General features: G+C 39.8%; 1 protein-coding gene across 1 annotated transcript in view; it reads right to left on the reverse strand.

Annotated features, from left to right (window-relative positions):
• Nucleotides 1-14,357, reverse strand: part of LOC134672267 (uncharacterized) — a 31,287-nt gene continuing 16,930 nt past the window's right edge. Inside the window, exons 9-21 of the mRNA XM_063530168.1 lie at nucleotides 8,894-9,021; nucleotides 8,235-8,344; nucleotides 8,108-8,189; nucleotides 7,018-7,077; nucleotides 5,084-5,245; nucleotides 3,872-4,031; nucleotides 3,352-3,473; nucleotides 2,635-2,876; nucleotides 2,164-2,309; nucleotides 1,579-1,717; nucleotides 868-1,145; nucleotides 419-546; nucleotides 1-89 (exon numbers count right to left, since the gene is read on the reverse strand). Of these exons, the coding sequence (XP_063386238.1) occupies nucleotides 37-89; nucleotides 419-546; nucleotides 868-1,145; nucleotides 1,579-1,717; nucleotides 2,164-2,309; nucleotides 2,635-2,876; nucleotides 3,352-3,473; nucleotides 3,872-4,031; nucleotides 5,084-5,245; nucleotides 7,018-7,077; nucleotides 8,108-8,189; nucleotides 8,235-8,344; nucleotides 8,894-9,021 (1,810 nt within the window). The 3' untranslated portion in view covers nucleotides 1-36. The remainder of the gene's footprint in view (nucleotides 90-418; nucleotides 547-867; nucleotides 1,146-1,578; nucleotides 1,718-2,163; nucleotides 2,310-2,634; nucleotides 2,877-3,351; nucleotides 3,474-3,871; nucleotides 4,032-5,083; nucleotides 5,246-7,017; nucleotides 7,078-8,107; nucleotides 8,190-8,234; nucleotides 8,345-8,893; nucleotides 9,022-14,357) is intronic.

Raw genomic sequence — 14,357 nt, forward strand, 5'->3', positions numbered from 1 at the left:
CAAATGTACAAAATAGTTTATTCTATTCATTGTTTCTCATCCGTTAGATTTTCTATCTGAAGGTAGAATCAGGGTTACAGCAACGCCACCTGTAAAGAAAACTAATGTTAACCTTTGGACGCCTCGCCTATCTCCCATGCCAGGGGTCTCCAAACTTTTACCTGAGGGCCATATTGCGCCTCAGAAACCGCCACCGGCCACCACCATAGCCACGGTCATGTCTGGTTGCTGATAATATTAGGGCTGAACCCTGGAGCCTGGCTCCTCGCTTTGGGTGTCGGCGGGCCGGATTGGAACGTGTCACGGGTCGGATTTGGCCCGCGGGCCGGGGTTGGCGACCCCTGGCCTATGCGGCAACAGACAACCCAGCCGCATTGTCATCAGAGCGAAGGGCCACGAAGGCCCTATGACAACTCACTGAACACTAAAGCAGCACAGCAGTAGAACGTCATCTCGCAGTTAGTGGTCATGGCGTGCCCAATGATGTTGATGCCAGACAGAGAGCCCAGCCGAGCTGTCATCAGAGCAAGGCTGGTCACGAGGGCCCTGGACAAGAATGGTTTGGTTGAGGACGTTGATGTACTTGATTTCAGATAAGCATAAGTCAAGTCACTCTTTATTGGCCCTTTTTGCATATGTGATTCAAGTTGCGCGCGAGATAAAGTTGCCACTAATTTATGATTCGCAGATGTCATCCAGTCAGCTTTCCGGCCGGAGGGCAGAAAACACCTTTTACGATGACACTTTCTTACCGTGTCGATTAGAAGAGTTACAACATTACAGATGGAGAAGGCAATAATCAAGACATTATGTTATAATGACATCTTGTACGTGCAATTATTTTGAAGCGATAGTCTATTAACTCACCTATATGAAGTCGGATACAAATCCACAAAATACGACGCCACGACCCCAATGCCAATAGCCGTTCCCTGAACGAGAGCAAACAGGATCAAACTGACAATAGGCTCTTTTACAACATTGGTGAAGACCATGCAGACACCAGGGATTAAGTAGATGGTGAGTAGAACGCTACGCCGCCACTTGGCGAGCTTAGAGACGGAGAGGTTCAGACCGGTGTAGAAGAAGCCCGTGATGATGCCGGTGTAGAGAGTGCTTGGGGTGATGGTGTCGTTGCAGAACCACTGAAAGAAAGGAAGGAAGAAGAAAAAATATTAATTTACATTTAACGCCACAATTTACCTAGTACATACATGAAGATAAAGGAGACAAGGATCCCACTCAGCATAATGCCACAGCAATCCGTGGCGCTGGTTTTCAGGAAAAAAAAAGTCCTGAGACCTAGGGCTCGTTTCTCAAAAGCTTGTAACTTGTAATACAAGCGGATGTCACTTTTTGACAGCTTTTGTTCGAAAGGGATTTCCACTTATATTACAAGTTACAAGTTTTTGCCAAACGGGCCTTTAATATTTTATAAGTAAACTTATAAATTCTAAATATAATGTTTTATTCCTTGTTTAGTATATCAGAAAAGTCACAAGAATATTTCCCATTTATTACAATGTATAAAATGTAACACTAAATGAAAACATCTTACTTACATACAACTAAACTTACATCGCCAGTGTCGCTAGGATCAGCTGTCAGGTTACTGACGAACCGACCGCAGAAGCTTTTCTCGTCTACCACGCCATATGAGAGGGATGTGAAGAAAGAGTTGACGATAGTGGGGTACCACATCACGAATATGTTGTTCCTGAAACAAGGAAAGGACAAACATTAAAAGTGAATAAACATCCGGATAGAATAAATAATGTTGAAAGATATACATTTCATTGATCCCCCTTTAAATTAAGCACAAACTTGAACAGGAGAATCCTCCTAAGATCGTTAATTATAAGTATATTTAGAAACAAGAAATGAGTTTGACTTTATCAAAGATGCGACATCAGAGAAGTACGTATTTTAGTGCTGCTGTAGAATTAACTGAAAACGAACGTCTATCTTCTATATTACCATATTATTTACATAGCATGAACAGTTGCAATGTTTTCCAAAAGAGACCTAAGGGACCCTTGCGCGTTCCAGGGTTAGCCAACTAATTCGGAGCAACGGTTAACTCCGAGTTAGCTGGCTGACCCTGGAAGTGTAAGTGATTGATCGCAAGTGATTGATCTTTCATAGTATCAGTACAAAAGTTACATGGCACAGCAGAGCATCATCAAATAGAAGAGTTGTATGGTCCTCCACAGGAGAGGTGGCTTGAAGATTGGGACCGTCTGCTGTACTATCGACTGCCAAAATGGCTCTTTGTTTTGCGTTTCCATAGTTTTCGAAATACTTTTCACCTGAAATAAAAAAAAATCACAATCACTTTTAGATCAGTGGAGGACAGTTTAAATTACAGTACGTTGTGGAGTCTCAATCGGGGTGCTTATCACCTCTTTAGAGGACGATGCTTGGTTGAAAAGTCATTTAGGTATTCTTCTGACATTCTTTTTTTCTTCCGTGATTTCAAAACCTTTATCATTTCAAATTATATGGCTATTGGCCAGAAAGTGAAACTTTGAGCTCTTCATAGGGTCCATGTCATACCCATCCTGAGAGTTAATTATTGAATGGAGTTTGTTGAGTAGATAATTTGAAGCCACCAAACCAATACGTTTAAATTACCTGATATTCATCTTTCCTCCCTCCATTGACCTCAAAGATTTTCCTCAGCACCTCCAACGCCGTATCATTGTACCCTCTATTGGCTAGGAACTTGGGGCTCTCGTGTAGGAACCACATCATGACCGCGCCGACTCCAAGGGGAATGGCCAGGATGAGAGTCAAGAGTCGCCAGGGCCGGTAGGTGATGCCCATCCAGGGAATGGGGATGTTGAAGGTGAGTGGCAGAATAACTAGGGCCAGCACTGCAAAAAGAACACAAAATAACATGTTCTTTATGCTTCCTCCCGTTAGCGCGGTGTTCACTTCTCTAATCTTGAGACTCTAAAGGTAATCTTTGTCGATATGTATCGTTAGACAAGAATAAGCCTAATTACTCACTTCTTCATGTCCCTATGGACTTTTGTATTTTCTTACTAGTTCCATCGATTAACTGGTTATTTTTTTTTTCAAAGCAAGCATCACACTGTTAATATTTGACATCACGTTGTGTAGGTGTTAGCGACGATTTTTTTGTTAATTTTCGTATAAAATAAACACGAGCGGGTAGATGCATTGTTAACTTAAAAAGATAACCTCTAGCCGCCCAAATATCAAATATTTCCAAGACAAATGCAATATTGATATAACAAAACAAAGATTCAAGTTAGAATGGAACGGGCGACTATTTTATAGGCCTCTGCCCGGCTAGAGGACAAAGGATAAAGGTGAAAGTCTTACTGAACGTGACAGCTTCGGAGAAGAGATTAATGCTGTTCATGATGAACATGTATTGGCTCCTGTGCTTGTTCCCCGTGCACTCGCCCAAGTACGTCATAGTTAGGCTGAACGATGCCGTTGAACTGAAACATGTTTGCCGGATTTAGTTTATTAACTATATGTTTGTTTTGAATTATTTTTAAGGATTCGAGCCACGAAATGCTTCTGCTGTGAGTCAAAAACATATACATGATAATTTCTATACATACTTACAACTGCAAAAGTACAAACCCACTGTCAAACAGACAAATCCAAGATCTGGGTGGGCTCAAAGGACCGCAATTTGTAGCTATAGATTTTCAAGCAAATCTTGTCAGTAGAAAATTGCGAAATCCAAATTTTCTATGAGACGAGATCCCTTCGCGCCTTGTTCCCGCCAAATTTGCCGCCTTTTTCTACTGACAAGATTTGCTTGACCATCTATATCTATCTATCTTTTTAATCTATTTATAAAGGTAAAAGTCTAATTAAGAATACCTACAAACTGCAGCCCACCAGCTTCATAACCAGCAGCGTCTGCCAGTTTGGGGACAGGCTCCCGGCGGCGGCCATGATGAACCCGACTGAGCAGGACAGCAGCAGCGCCCGTCTCCGTCCGCTGATGTCGGCGTAGTAGCCCCATGGGAATGCGAAGAGAAGACCTGAAAGCACGTCACTTAAAAACGTCAACAGAGGCACCCAGCTAATACAACCCAATATTAACCTATGTGCTTATTGTGCATTCCAACATAAGGTAAACGTGCTCGACATGCTAATGCCCAATAGATGACACCTTGCTATCACCTCTATCACAGAATAAATAATAGTACTAAGTACAGAAGACTCACTCTCTAACAAAACGCGTCTGTTACGATCAGCACAGATATGGCCGCTAGGTGGCGACGGCGCCACGCGCGGCTTATGGCAAACCCTAAAATTGGAGCCGAACGGATGTATGTACTTTTAGCTACCTGTAGCAAATCGACGAAATCGCGGAGTGAGACACGCCTGCCTCTATAGACAATGACTTAAGTTTTAAGATGACATGTACTGGGACCGCGTCGAGCACCAATTACGTTTACCTTAAGTGTTAATGTTAGCATTAGAACAGCATTAGCCTTAGGACGCCGCTTTCAGCATTGCTAATTTACTGAATCTGTGAAGGTATAATTTGTTGCAGAAACGTTTCTGTTGCTGCAGCAAATATCCAGCAATTTAAAACAGCATAGTAAACATTCAAGACATCTGCTTTGCACCCCTTAATCAGCGGACTTATGTTACTTAGGAGGTATCACATCTATCTTTACAACTTTAGTAAAGGTTACACTTAGGTTGCGGACATGCAAGAGAACTCACACCTGAAAATGCCGAAGACCGGGCAAAGTGGAAAAGACTGAGCAAGAAAGCGGACTCTAGCGCTAGGCCGAGAAAACGCTAGGTTGAAGAAGAGTAAAGGTTACTTGGTTGGAATTTGTTGGGAGGGTGTGGTCAAAAGACATCACAACATGGTACCCAAGAGACGGAAAAAGGAATGATGGTAGACAAAAAATGAGATGGGAAGACGAGTTCAGGCAGGTGGCTGGAGGCTTGTGGAGAAGACAGGCTCTGGACAGGGACGCGTGGAGGAATATGGGAGAGGCCTATGCCAAGGGAAACCAGACAAAACGTCTGCGGAGAAAGGCTAGCAGTAAGCAGTAAAGGTTACTTTACTCACCAGCGAATGGTATAGAACCAAGCAGCCCAATATGACCGATGCCTAACTGGAGGTCGCATGAGGCCGTGGCGAGGATCAGGCCGAAGGCAAACATGTCCAGTGCCACGGCATTGCTGATGACACTGCATGCCACAAGGACCAGGTGGTTGTATCGGCCATGGCCTGAAAAGGTATCCCCAAAAAACCTCAATATACAGTGTGGAAAGATAAGTCGGGCCCTGGAGGGAAACTACCTTTAATCCTTAAGCTGGCTCATTTTACTTAAAGGAGACATTCCTTTATTTTTTAAAAGAAATAAAACTGCATTCTAAGATTTTTTTAAACTCGCTTGCCTCGCCCGGGACTCGAACCTACTAAAAATTCCAAAAAATGAATACTCGCAATTTTATCCTACTAATCGATACAGTTAATGTTAATGATAACATTTCTCCAGGAATCATTAGGTCTTACACTCGTCTTTCGTACAAAATATCCATAAAAACTAATATTTAGTACTCAGGATTGTTTTAGACAAGCCACATTGAAGAAAAAAGAAAAAATCTTTGAATGCAGTTTTGTTCCTTTTCTTAAATAAAGGAATGTCTCCTTTAAGCAACATTCGCCAGCTTAAGGATTTAAGGTAGTTTCCCTCCAGGGCCCGACTTATCTTTCCACACTGTATACTCGTAGTCATAAGTAGTGTTTTCGAAAAGAAACCTAAGTTTACGCGTTCCAGGGTTAGCCAACTAAATCGGAGCAACGGTTAAGTTAGCTGGTCTGAGTTAGCTGGCTAACCCTGGAAGTGCAAGTGGTTGATCTTTCACTATATCAGTATAAAGTTACATGGCACAGCAGAGCATCATCATCATCAAATATAAGAGTTGTATGGTCCTCCACAGGAGAGATGGCATTTTCGGCTTCAGGCTGTAGGTACCTACAGTAGGGTGATATTAACATGACTAACAATATCCTAGCAGGTGAATAGGCAGGTCATTACTATGGAGCCAACCGCTAAAAATACTGCTGTTGTTTTGAGCTTGTAATAGGACACAACATTAACTTTTTCTTTAGCTTGATCAATAAGTTCCATAATTCATCGTCGACCTTTCACGGCCTCCTTGGATTAAATACCCTATGTCATCCTTTTGGCCATTACGTAGGTACCTACTATTTGACGACCGGTCTGGCCTAGTGGGTAGTGACCCTGCCTGCGAAGCTGATGGTCCTGGGTTCGAATCCCAGTAAGGGCATTTATTTGTATGATGATACAGATATTTGTTCCTGAGTCATGAGTGTTTTCTATGTATTTAAGTATTTGTATATTATATATATCGTTGTCTCAGTACCCACAACACAAGCCTTCTTGAGCTTACTGTGGGACTTAGTCAATCTGTGTAAGAATGTCCTATAATATTTATTTATTTATTATTTATTTGTCTGTCCATCTGTTTGCCCATGATATCTCAATTTTCCTTTAACGTTATAATCAACTGTTTTACGGTTTGAATTTCTAATTATTTGTGAATGATCCGAAATATACCTAGAGTCGGACCAAAAAAAGTCTGCAACGGATTTGATAGCCCACGCAGTGCAAATGTCATTTATAAGTCATAATTTCTAAGAAATTTGACGTTTAAAATAACACTTTCACTGCGTGGGCTATCAAATCCGCTGCAGATTATTCTTGGCCTGACTCTATTTACTAAGGTAACGCACAATAAAACGGTTACGTACTTACATGACAAAAACTAAAAACGTTGAGCAGATATTTACAGACGTCTATTTTAGAAATAGTGTTAGACCTAATTCGAATAAGCGAATGTTTTGTGTCACTATATTTAAATTAAAATGTCGGACAAAGCTAACAATAAGTCTAACATCTATCAGCCGTTATTGTAAGCAACTGAATAACAAGAATTAAATATGGAATTATAAGAAATAAACTAAATACTTACCAGCCAGTTCCACTGCCTCGTCGTAAGTAAATTCCGCTTCTTTCGGCTCCACACATTTCTCTTCCAACATTTTACACCGAAATCAGCGCACAACGTGTAACAAATGCTACATTTATATCTCTACCAGTCATGTTATCTTCAAAACGAATTCTATATTTTCTTAGTTTCACTGAGCAAAGTAGGTCAAAATAATATCAGGTAAATAGTATCTAGTACTTAAATATAAGTAATAGGTAGGTATGTTCATCTCAATTGTCTGTCTGACTGTTTTAAAATGATTGTAAGTCAAAAAAAAAGCATTCAACCGAATTGATAACCTCCTTCTTTAAGATTTGGAAGTCGGTTAATATTTAAAACAGATTTGCTATAGTAAGTAGGTATATTTGCACGATACTATGTTAGTATAAATCGATTTAAAATTATATTTTATAATCTAAACAGGTTAATGTAGGTACATAATAAATATACCTAATCAAATGTGTACCTATCCAAAGTGTTCAATACACTAAGCTAACTCACAGAACTAATAACAGTGTGGTCAGTGTGCTCATCAATTAAAGCAATTTGTTTTTGATTGATTGCACAATTGACACAGTTTTAATTTATTTTACTCATCAGTGTTCTAAATGTGTAAAACGGAAGAAGTTTACTATAGGTAAATACTTAAATATGTTAACGTAGCATGACAATCCGCAGAGCTATTTTTATTGCCTAACTACCTAGTTTAATATATTAAGTACCTACTCTCGCTACGGTTAACGAAAAAATTTATACAATAGCAATATACAAAGTTTAGGTCTAGTGTCATAATCAAATTACATTTACAATAGTTTATTCAATAGAATACAGTTACAATATTTAGAAAAGTAAGTCAGATTAATTAAGATTTTCGTCAATTAGGAAATCATCGATGCAATACAAAATTGAGTTAAGTCTCTACTCTCTAGTATCATAATTAAGTTATTACATTTACAATAGTTTATTCGAATAAAACTGTGTGAACACCACAGGCCACGCCACGCCACGATTCCTTTGAAGTGTGCCAAAAAACCGACAACTCCCCGATTGCTCACCACGGCTGACAACTGACGGCAGTCGTCCGCCACTGCATACCATAGCCCCCTGTACACAATGGCCAGGGCGTGGCATGGTCCATCCTTCACCACTGTGTACTGGGGCCTTAAGACGATGAGTAAGCTTCACAAAGCTATTCGTTAAAAGGATGTTCTCTGCTCATGTTGCTCATCCGAAATTTCCGGATCAGGCTGTTTCGGCGACGCGAGCAGCCGGCGGTCGTCTGGTAATAGGGCCAGTATCAACGTTGATGCTGCAGAGAAAATAACCAACATTATAAAAAAATACCAACGTGCAGCAGAATGCTGGAAAGACGTAGAAACCGATACATCGGTAATCAAGGCATCACGTCGAAATATGAGATCACTGATTAACAAAAGTGTGAAATACTTTAAAAAGATTTAATCAAATACTGTCTTGGCCACTTATTAAGAATGGATGAGGATCGCGGAACTAAAAAGTTATATCTGGGACGCTCGGTAGGGCGAAGACCGATCGGACGCCCCAGGTATCGCTGAGACGATGAGATTGAAGCGGACTTGCACGATCTTCAAGCCGATAACTGGCGGGAGATTGCGCTGGAGCGAGAGTTCGAGACAATTGGCGTTTACTTGTGTCGGAGGCCAAGACTCATTTATTTTTAGTCGCTTCGCTGCGCCATTAAGTAGTAGTATAGTACCTAGTAAATTACTTTAAGATATTATACGTAAGTACAAATTTGTAAAACTCTAAAGCGAAAGTGAATTGGAGATATGCCTAGATTGAAAAGATAAAGCAGCAAAGTGAATGGTACAGGACTTACAGGCGAACAGAGCTGAGAAGAGGTAGAACCCCAACTCGCAAGAACTGACGAGGAGGTAGTTGACAATCTGAATGAAGACGACGCTCATCAGCCGTGCGCCTATCATTGACATGGCCATAGCCATGGTCCTGGAAACAAAGGATTGTAGTTACTTTACTTATAGTACAGTCAGCGTCAGAGAAACGTGACCCCCCTGGTTTTAAAACTATAGCTCACACGGCAACGTCGAAACATTAGTTCAACATCGCCACAGCCGTATCAAGCATCATATTATTTCAAAAAGTCATTTTTCCCTTTTGTCTCCCAACCGTTGTTGGGAATCGATCCTCGGACCTCACGGCTGTCATTGAGACTACATGTTCTTACATTAGCCCGTCACTTATACCATTGAGCCACGGAACACATGTTATTACTTGCGAAAATATGAATCACTATCGTCAAATCGTAAAGGTGGAAGTTACTTACTCGTATGTCGATGCGTCCTTGTCTTAGTCATAGATACTTAATATAGTCTTGTCTTTATTTATTATTATTTCTCTACCCTCATATCCGAATCCGAAAGTGAGTAACAACATCTTTAACTAAATATGTGTTTAGGTTGAATTTGGTATGATTATCCCGTTTCGTATTTTTAACCGACTTCCAAATCTCAAAGAAGGAGGTTATCAATTCGGTTGTATGTTTTTTTTTTTTTATCTTTTTTTTTTTTTTTATGTTTGTTACTCCATATCTCCGTCATTACTTGATCGATTTTGAAAATTCTTTTTTTGATTGAATTTATATGCATACAGATTGGTCCCGTTTTTGTCAAAACCCAGTTCTGATGATGGGATCCATGGGGAATCGAGGGAACTCCTCAAATCTTAAAGGCATACATATAGTGATTTTTGGGTTTTTATCAACAAATCAAGCATATACACCAAAAAAGTGACATTTGATGAAGTGGAACTGCTGATGATGATCAGAACGGAACTCTTTAACGACGCATAGTTCACGGTTGGCGATTTGTCCTCTTCGTTATATTTGTTAAGCAAGTTAAGTTTTTAAGCCACATTTTTGTCAAGCTCGAGTTCTGATGATGGGATCCATGAGGAATCAAGGGAACTCCTCAAATCTTAAAGGCATGCGTATAGAGATTTTGGTATTTACATCAGAAAATCAAGCATTTTCATTAAAAACTGTTGCATTTGATGAAGTGGAACTGCTGATGATGATCAGAACAGAACTCTTCAACGACGCATAGTTAACGGTTGGCGATTTGTCCTCGTCGTTATGTTTGTTAAGCAAGTTAAGTTTTTAAGCCACATTTTTGTCAAGCTCGAGTTCTGATGATGGGATCCATGAGGAATCAAGGGAACTCCTCAAATCTTAAAGGCATGCGTATAGAGATTTTTGTATTTACATAAAAAAATCAAGCATTTTCATTAAAAACTGTTGCATTTGATGAAGTGGAACTGCTGATGATGATCAGAACAGAACTCTTAAACGACGCATAGTTCACGTTTGGCGATTTTTCCTTTTCGTTATGTTCGTTAAGCAAGTTAAGTTTTTAAGCCACATTTTTGTCAAGCTCGTGTTCTGATGATGGGATCCATAAGGAATCGAGGGAACTCCTCAAATATTAAAGGCATACGTATAGATTTTTTTGTATTTTCATCATAAAATCAAGCATTTACATTAAAAACTGTCGCATTTGATGAAGTGAAACTGCTGATGATGACCAGAAATGAACTCTTCAATGACGCATGGTACACGTTTGGTGATTACGAATTTCGATTTTGACTTGGACTGGAACCCGAACTCGGACTCATACCCGGATCCGGTTCGGACCCGGATCGGGTTCGGACCCGGACTCGGATCCGGATTCGGACCCGGACTCGGAACCGTACTCGGACCTGGACTCGGATCCGGACTCGGACCCGGTCTCGGACCCGGACACGGACCAGGACTCGGACCCGGACTCGGACCCCGACTCGGACCCGGACTCGGACCCGGACCTTGACCCAGAAAACCACTATGATACCTTAACTAAATAAACAACTATGATTACCTATCATAAAATTAATGTAGGTATAAAGTACGATGATGCCAATCTTACTAGCCCCTCCCGCTTAAACCCCCGTACACCGCCCGGCATGCGCCATTAAGTGGGTTAGGTTAGGTTTGAACTGCGATTCTCACAGAACCGAACAAGGATTAGGTTAGGTTAGAACTGCGAGCCTTACAGAAACGAAATGCTACTTGAAAAGTGGGTTTGATTAGGTTCGAACTGCGATCCGCACAGAACCGAACTGCTATCTGAGGAGTGGGTTAGGTTAGGCTAGAACCCTCATGGCTCCTCTTCACGATGGGCCAACGCCGGCCACTCCAAGGGACGCATTTATGCGTTAGAGGGAGCAAGTGATATTGCTATCTCATTCTACCGCATGGCTGCGTCCCTTGGAGTGGCCGGCGTTGGCCCATCCTGTAGAGGAGCCATTATACAGAAGCGAAATGCTAGTAGAAAAGTGGGTGGTTTTAGCTCCTTTTCTACATAGTGTACCATCTACAATAATCTTTCATCGGCCCCCATGGAAGTCGGTTTTTTTTTCTTAAAAATTATTTAAATTACAATTGAGATTTAGGGTAACTTTGTAATAATTCGCATCCGCCGCAAATCATTACCGTCATCGTTACGTCTATTCTAGGTGTACCGAATTAGTAACGTTGTTTTATACATGTTATTCTCGACTTGTCCGAAACCGTGCCAACTGAGTTTTAAAATGGTTCGATTAAACTTTTTTATGTGATCGAAAATTGTAGTGCTTTGGGAACAAAACCAGAGTATTAAAAAAATTGCACGAGAAATGAATATAGCGGTGAGTTACTTAGAGTTTACTCCATTTCATTGGCCATGTTTTGTTAGTAGACCTATTCAGTTTAAATTGTGTTTTTTTTTTATTTGCAGAGGAGCATGGTTCGTAAATGGCTAAGGCGGTATGAAAGAACGGGTGACGTAAAGAAGATCGGCAAGGCCCTCGTCCTTCTGTCTACATAGAGGAATCTCAGCGGCACCGTAGTATTGTGCAAATGCATACCGACGCTCCATTTACTACAACTCGCTCAACAGCTGAACGATACCTGGAAATATTACGGGACGTGATGCTACCATCAGTTCGTGTCGCATATCCTGAAGGCCAATTTTTTTTGTGCAAGACAATAGTGCAGTGCATCGCTCACGGATAGTCCAACAGTGGTTATAATCTCAACCAGACATTACAGTTTTCGACTGGCCATCTAAGAGCCCTGACCTGAACCCAATTGAAAATTTATGGGGTCAAATGTTGCTCAACTGGGACCCCGATCAGGTCAAATAAAAAGCGAAACCTTAATGAAGAAGTCTATAGAACGTGGGAACTTATGATATGAGGAATACTGACATATGCTCAAACTTGGTAGCTAGCATGAAAAGTAGGCTAAAACAAATAGAAGAGAATAACGGTTACCCTCTCCAGTATTAGGAAAAAAATACAGCTAGTGAAATATAGTGTAATATTTTAATATATTGTTCTTTGATGGGCATGCAAAAGTTTTACTGATATTGTTCCAGATTATACCTTGTGTTTTTAGCATTACAAGGAAGCTTAAAGTGTCTTTACATTTAAAACACTTTTGAAAAATAAGTCATAGTAAATACGTTACAGATATGTAGCAAGGACATATAGGTATTACATTATTTTGGTTTCATAAGTAATAGTTACTTTTTGTTAGAAGCGTTATTACATAACAAGATTTGTCAAGATTGTTAACCCTTTTTCTAATGCTAAAAACAAGGTATAGGTAGTAAGTGTTGTGTTTCCTAAAACTGTGGTAACGTGACAGGAGATGAATATTGTTATCGCTGGCCGATAACATGCTGTTTCTCTCTGAAACGTAGTTCATGGCTCGCAAGGTTAGAATATCTTCGCGTTTTATACATAACCATTATTTATCAAACCCAATATTTACATATAGTTATCTGTTATGCAACTGCATTACTTGCTATTACTTATTAAGACAGCTATACTTAATCGCAGCCCATGTAACCTACCACAATTTTAATTAACTTACACTATAATATTGTTGTTTATTTACTATTAAAAGACAATTTTATTATGCTTACAATGCAGCTCTTATGCAAAGTTATTGTTAATAAATGTTCAATTTATATAATGGAAAATAGAAGTATCAAACATATATCTGCCAAACTAAACGCATATCGGTATAGTATAGGGATGTTGACTGTTTTTAAAATAAATTATTACACAACCATGCATGAAATAAAGCACCAGAACAATAATTATGAAGCGTAGACTTAAGTTATTTTTAGCCACACCTTCTATTTTATAAAACTTATAGAACTATAAAATAAAGAGTAGGTTTTATAATGTTTCATATAAATTCCACAGCGGCAAATCGTTTTGACAGTTCGAAAAAAGAAACTGGTGTAATGATTATGACTTGTGCTTAACGTTAATAAAATACCAATAAAATACAGTGTTTTTAAGATTGTTATTATTTTATTTTTTCCTATTTCTACTATAATATTTGATATTACCCCTATTCAGTTTTCAATAGTTCTGAACTTAATAACACAGGTATGCTAACAAAGAAAAAACCAAAAAGATTCTAAAACTTTGATCGGTCTCGAACCCGGTTTCTTGGGATCTTTAGTCCGCTTATGAAACCACACAGCTACGCAAACATTACGTGTGATGACGAAATTATTGTACAGTTTCTATGCTGCTATTAGGGGGGTCACGTCTCTCTGACGCTGACTGTACTTATACTACCCATAAGCTCGAAAGTCGATCCTTCAGATGAGGTCCCTACACTCTACAGGTGTTATGTGTAGTAATGTCTTAGAAGCAAATGGTAAGCGGTATTTAATATTTTAAACACATTACTGAATCTGACAACAAACTACTCTTACTACTAACACACGAGTCGCGCAGTATGCTGTCCCGCACCGCACACCTCGCTGGCTTCACAGAAAATCAGCGCCGTTGGCAATGCTTAGTCGTGCCAACTGCATTACTGAGTGGAGACCATTTCAGCCTCACATCTTTATCTTTAATATGTCTCATTGTGTTTTGTATACTTCTTGTTTCACATTTTATGTTATTATTTCCTATTGTGCATTTTGTAATGGAATGATGTGTTGCCTGAATAAATATTTTTCTATTCTATTCTATTCTATTACCCTAGCCTATATAAAACTCTTGCAATTCTATTCTTTACGAACTACTGAACATACTTAGAGCTAGGTGTTTAAAAAAACTAGGTAGTAGAAGTGCCCCTAGTAGTGTATGGGAAAATATGCTAATGTACTAAAATAAAAAGATTAAAAGGTGAGAGTTGTTTTAAGAAATTAGTGCCTATTTTGACATTAGATGAGACTGCCGAGCAAATCTCAGGCGCCCTTTGGACGCCGTGGCAAAAGTCC

The sequence above is a fragment of the Cydia fagiglandana genome, chromosome 2 (assembly GCF_963556715.1).
Source record: "Cydia fagiglandana chromosome 2, ilCydFagi1.1, whole genome shotgun sequence".
Classification (NCBI taxonomy): Eukaryota; Metazoa; Arthropoda; class Insecta; order Lepidoptera; family Tortricidae; genus Cydia; species Cydia fagiglandana.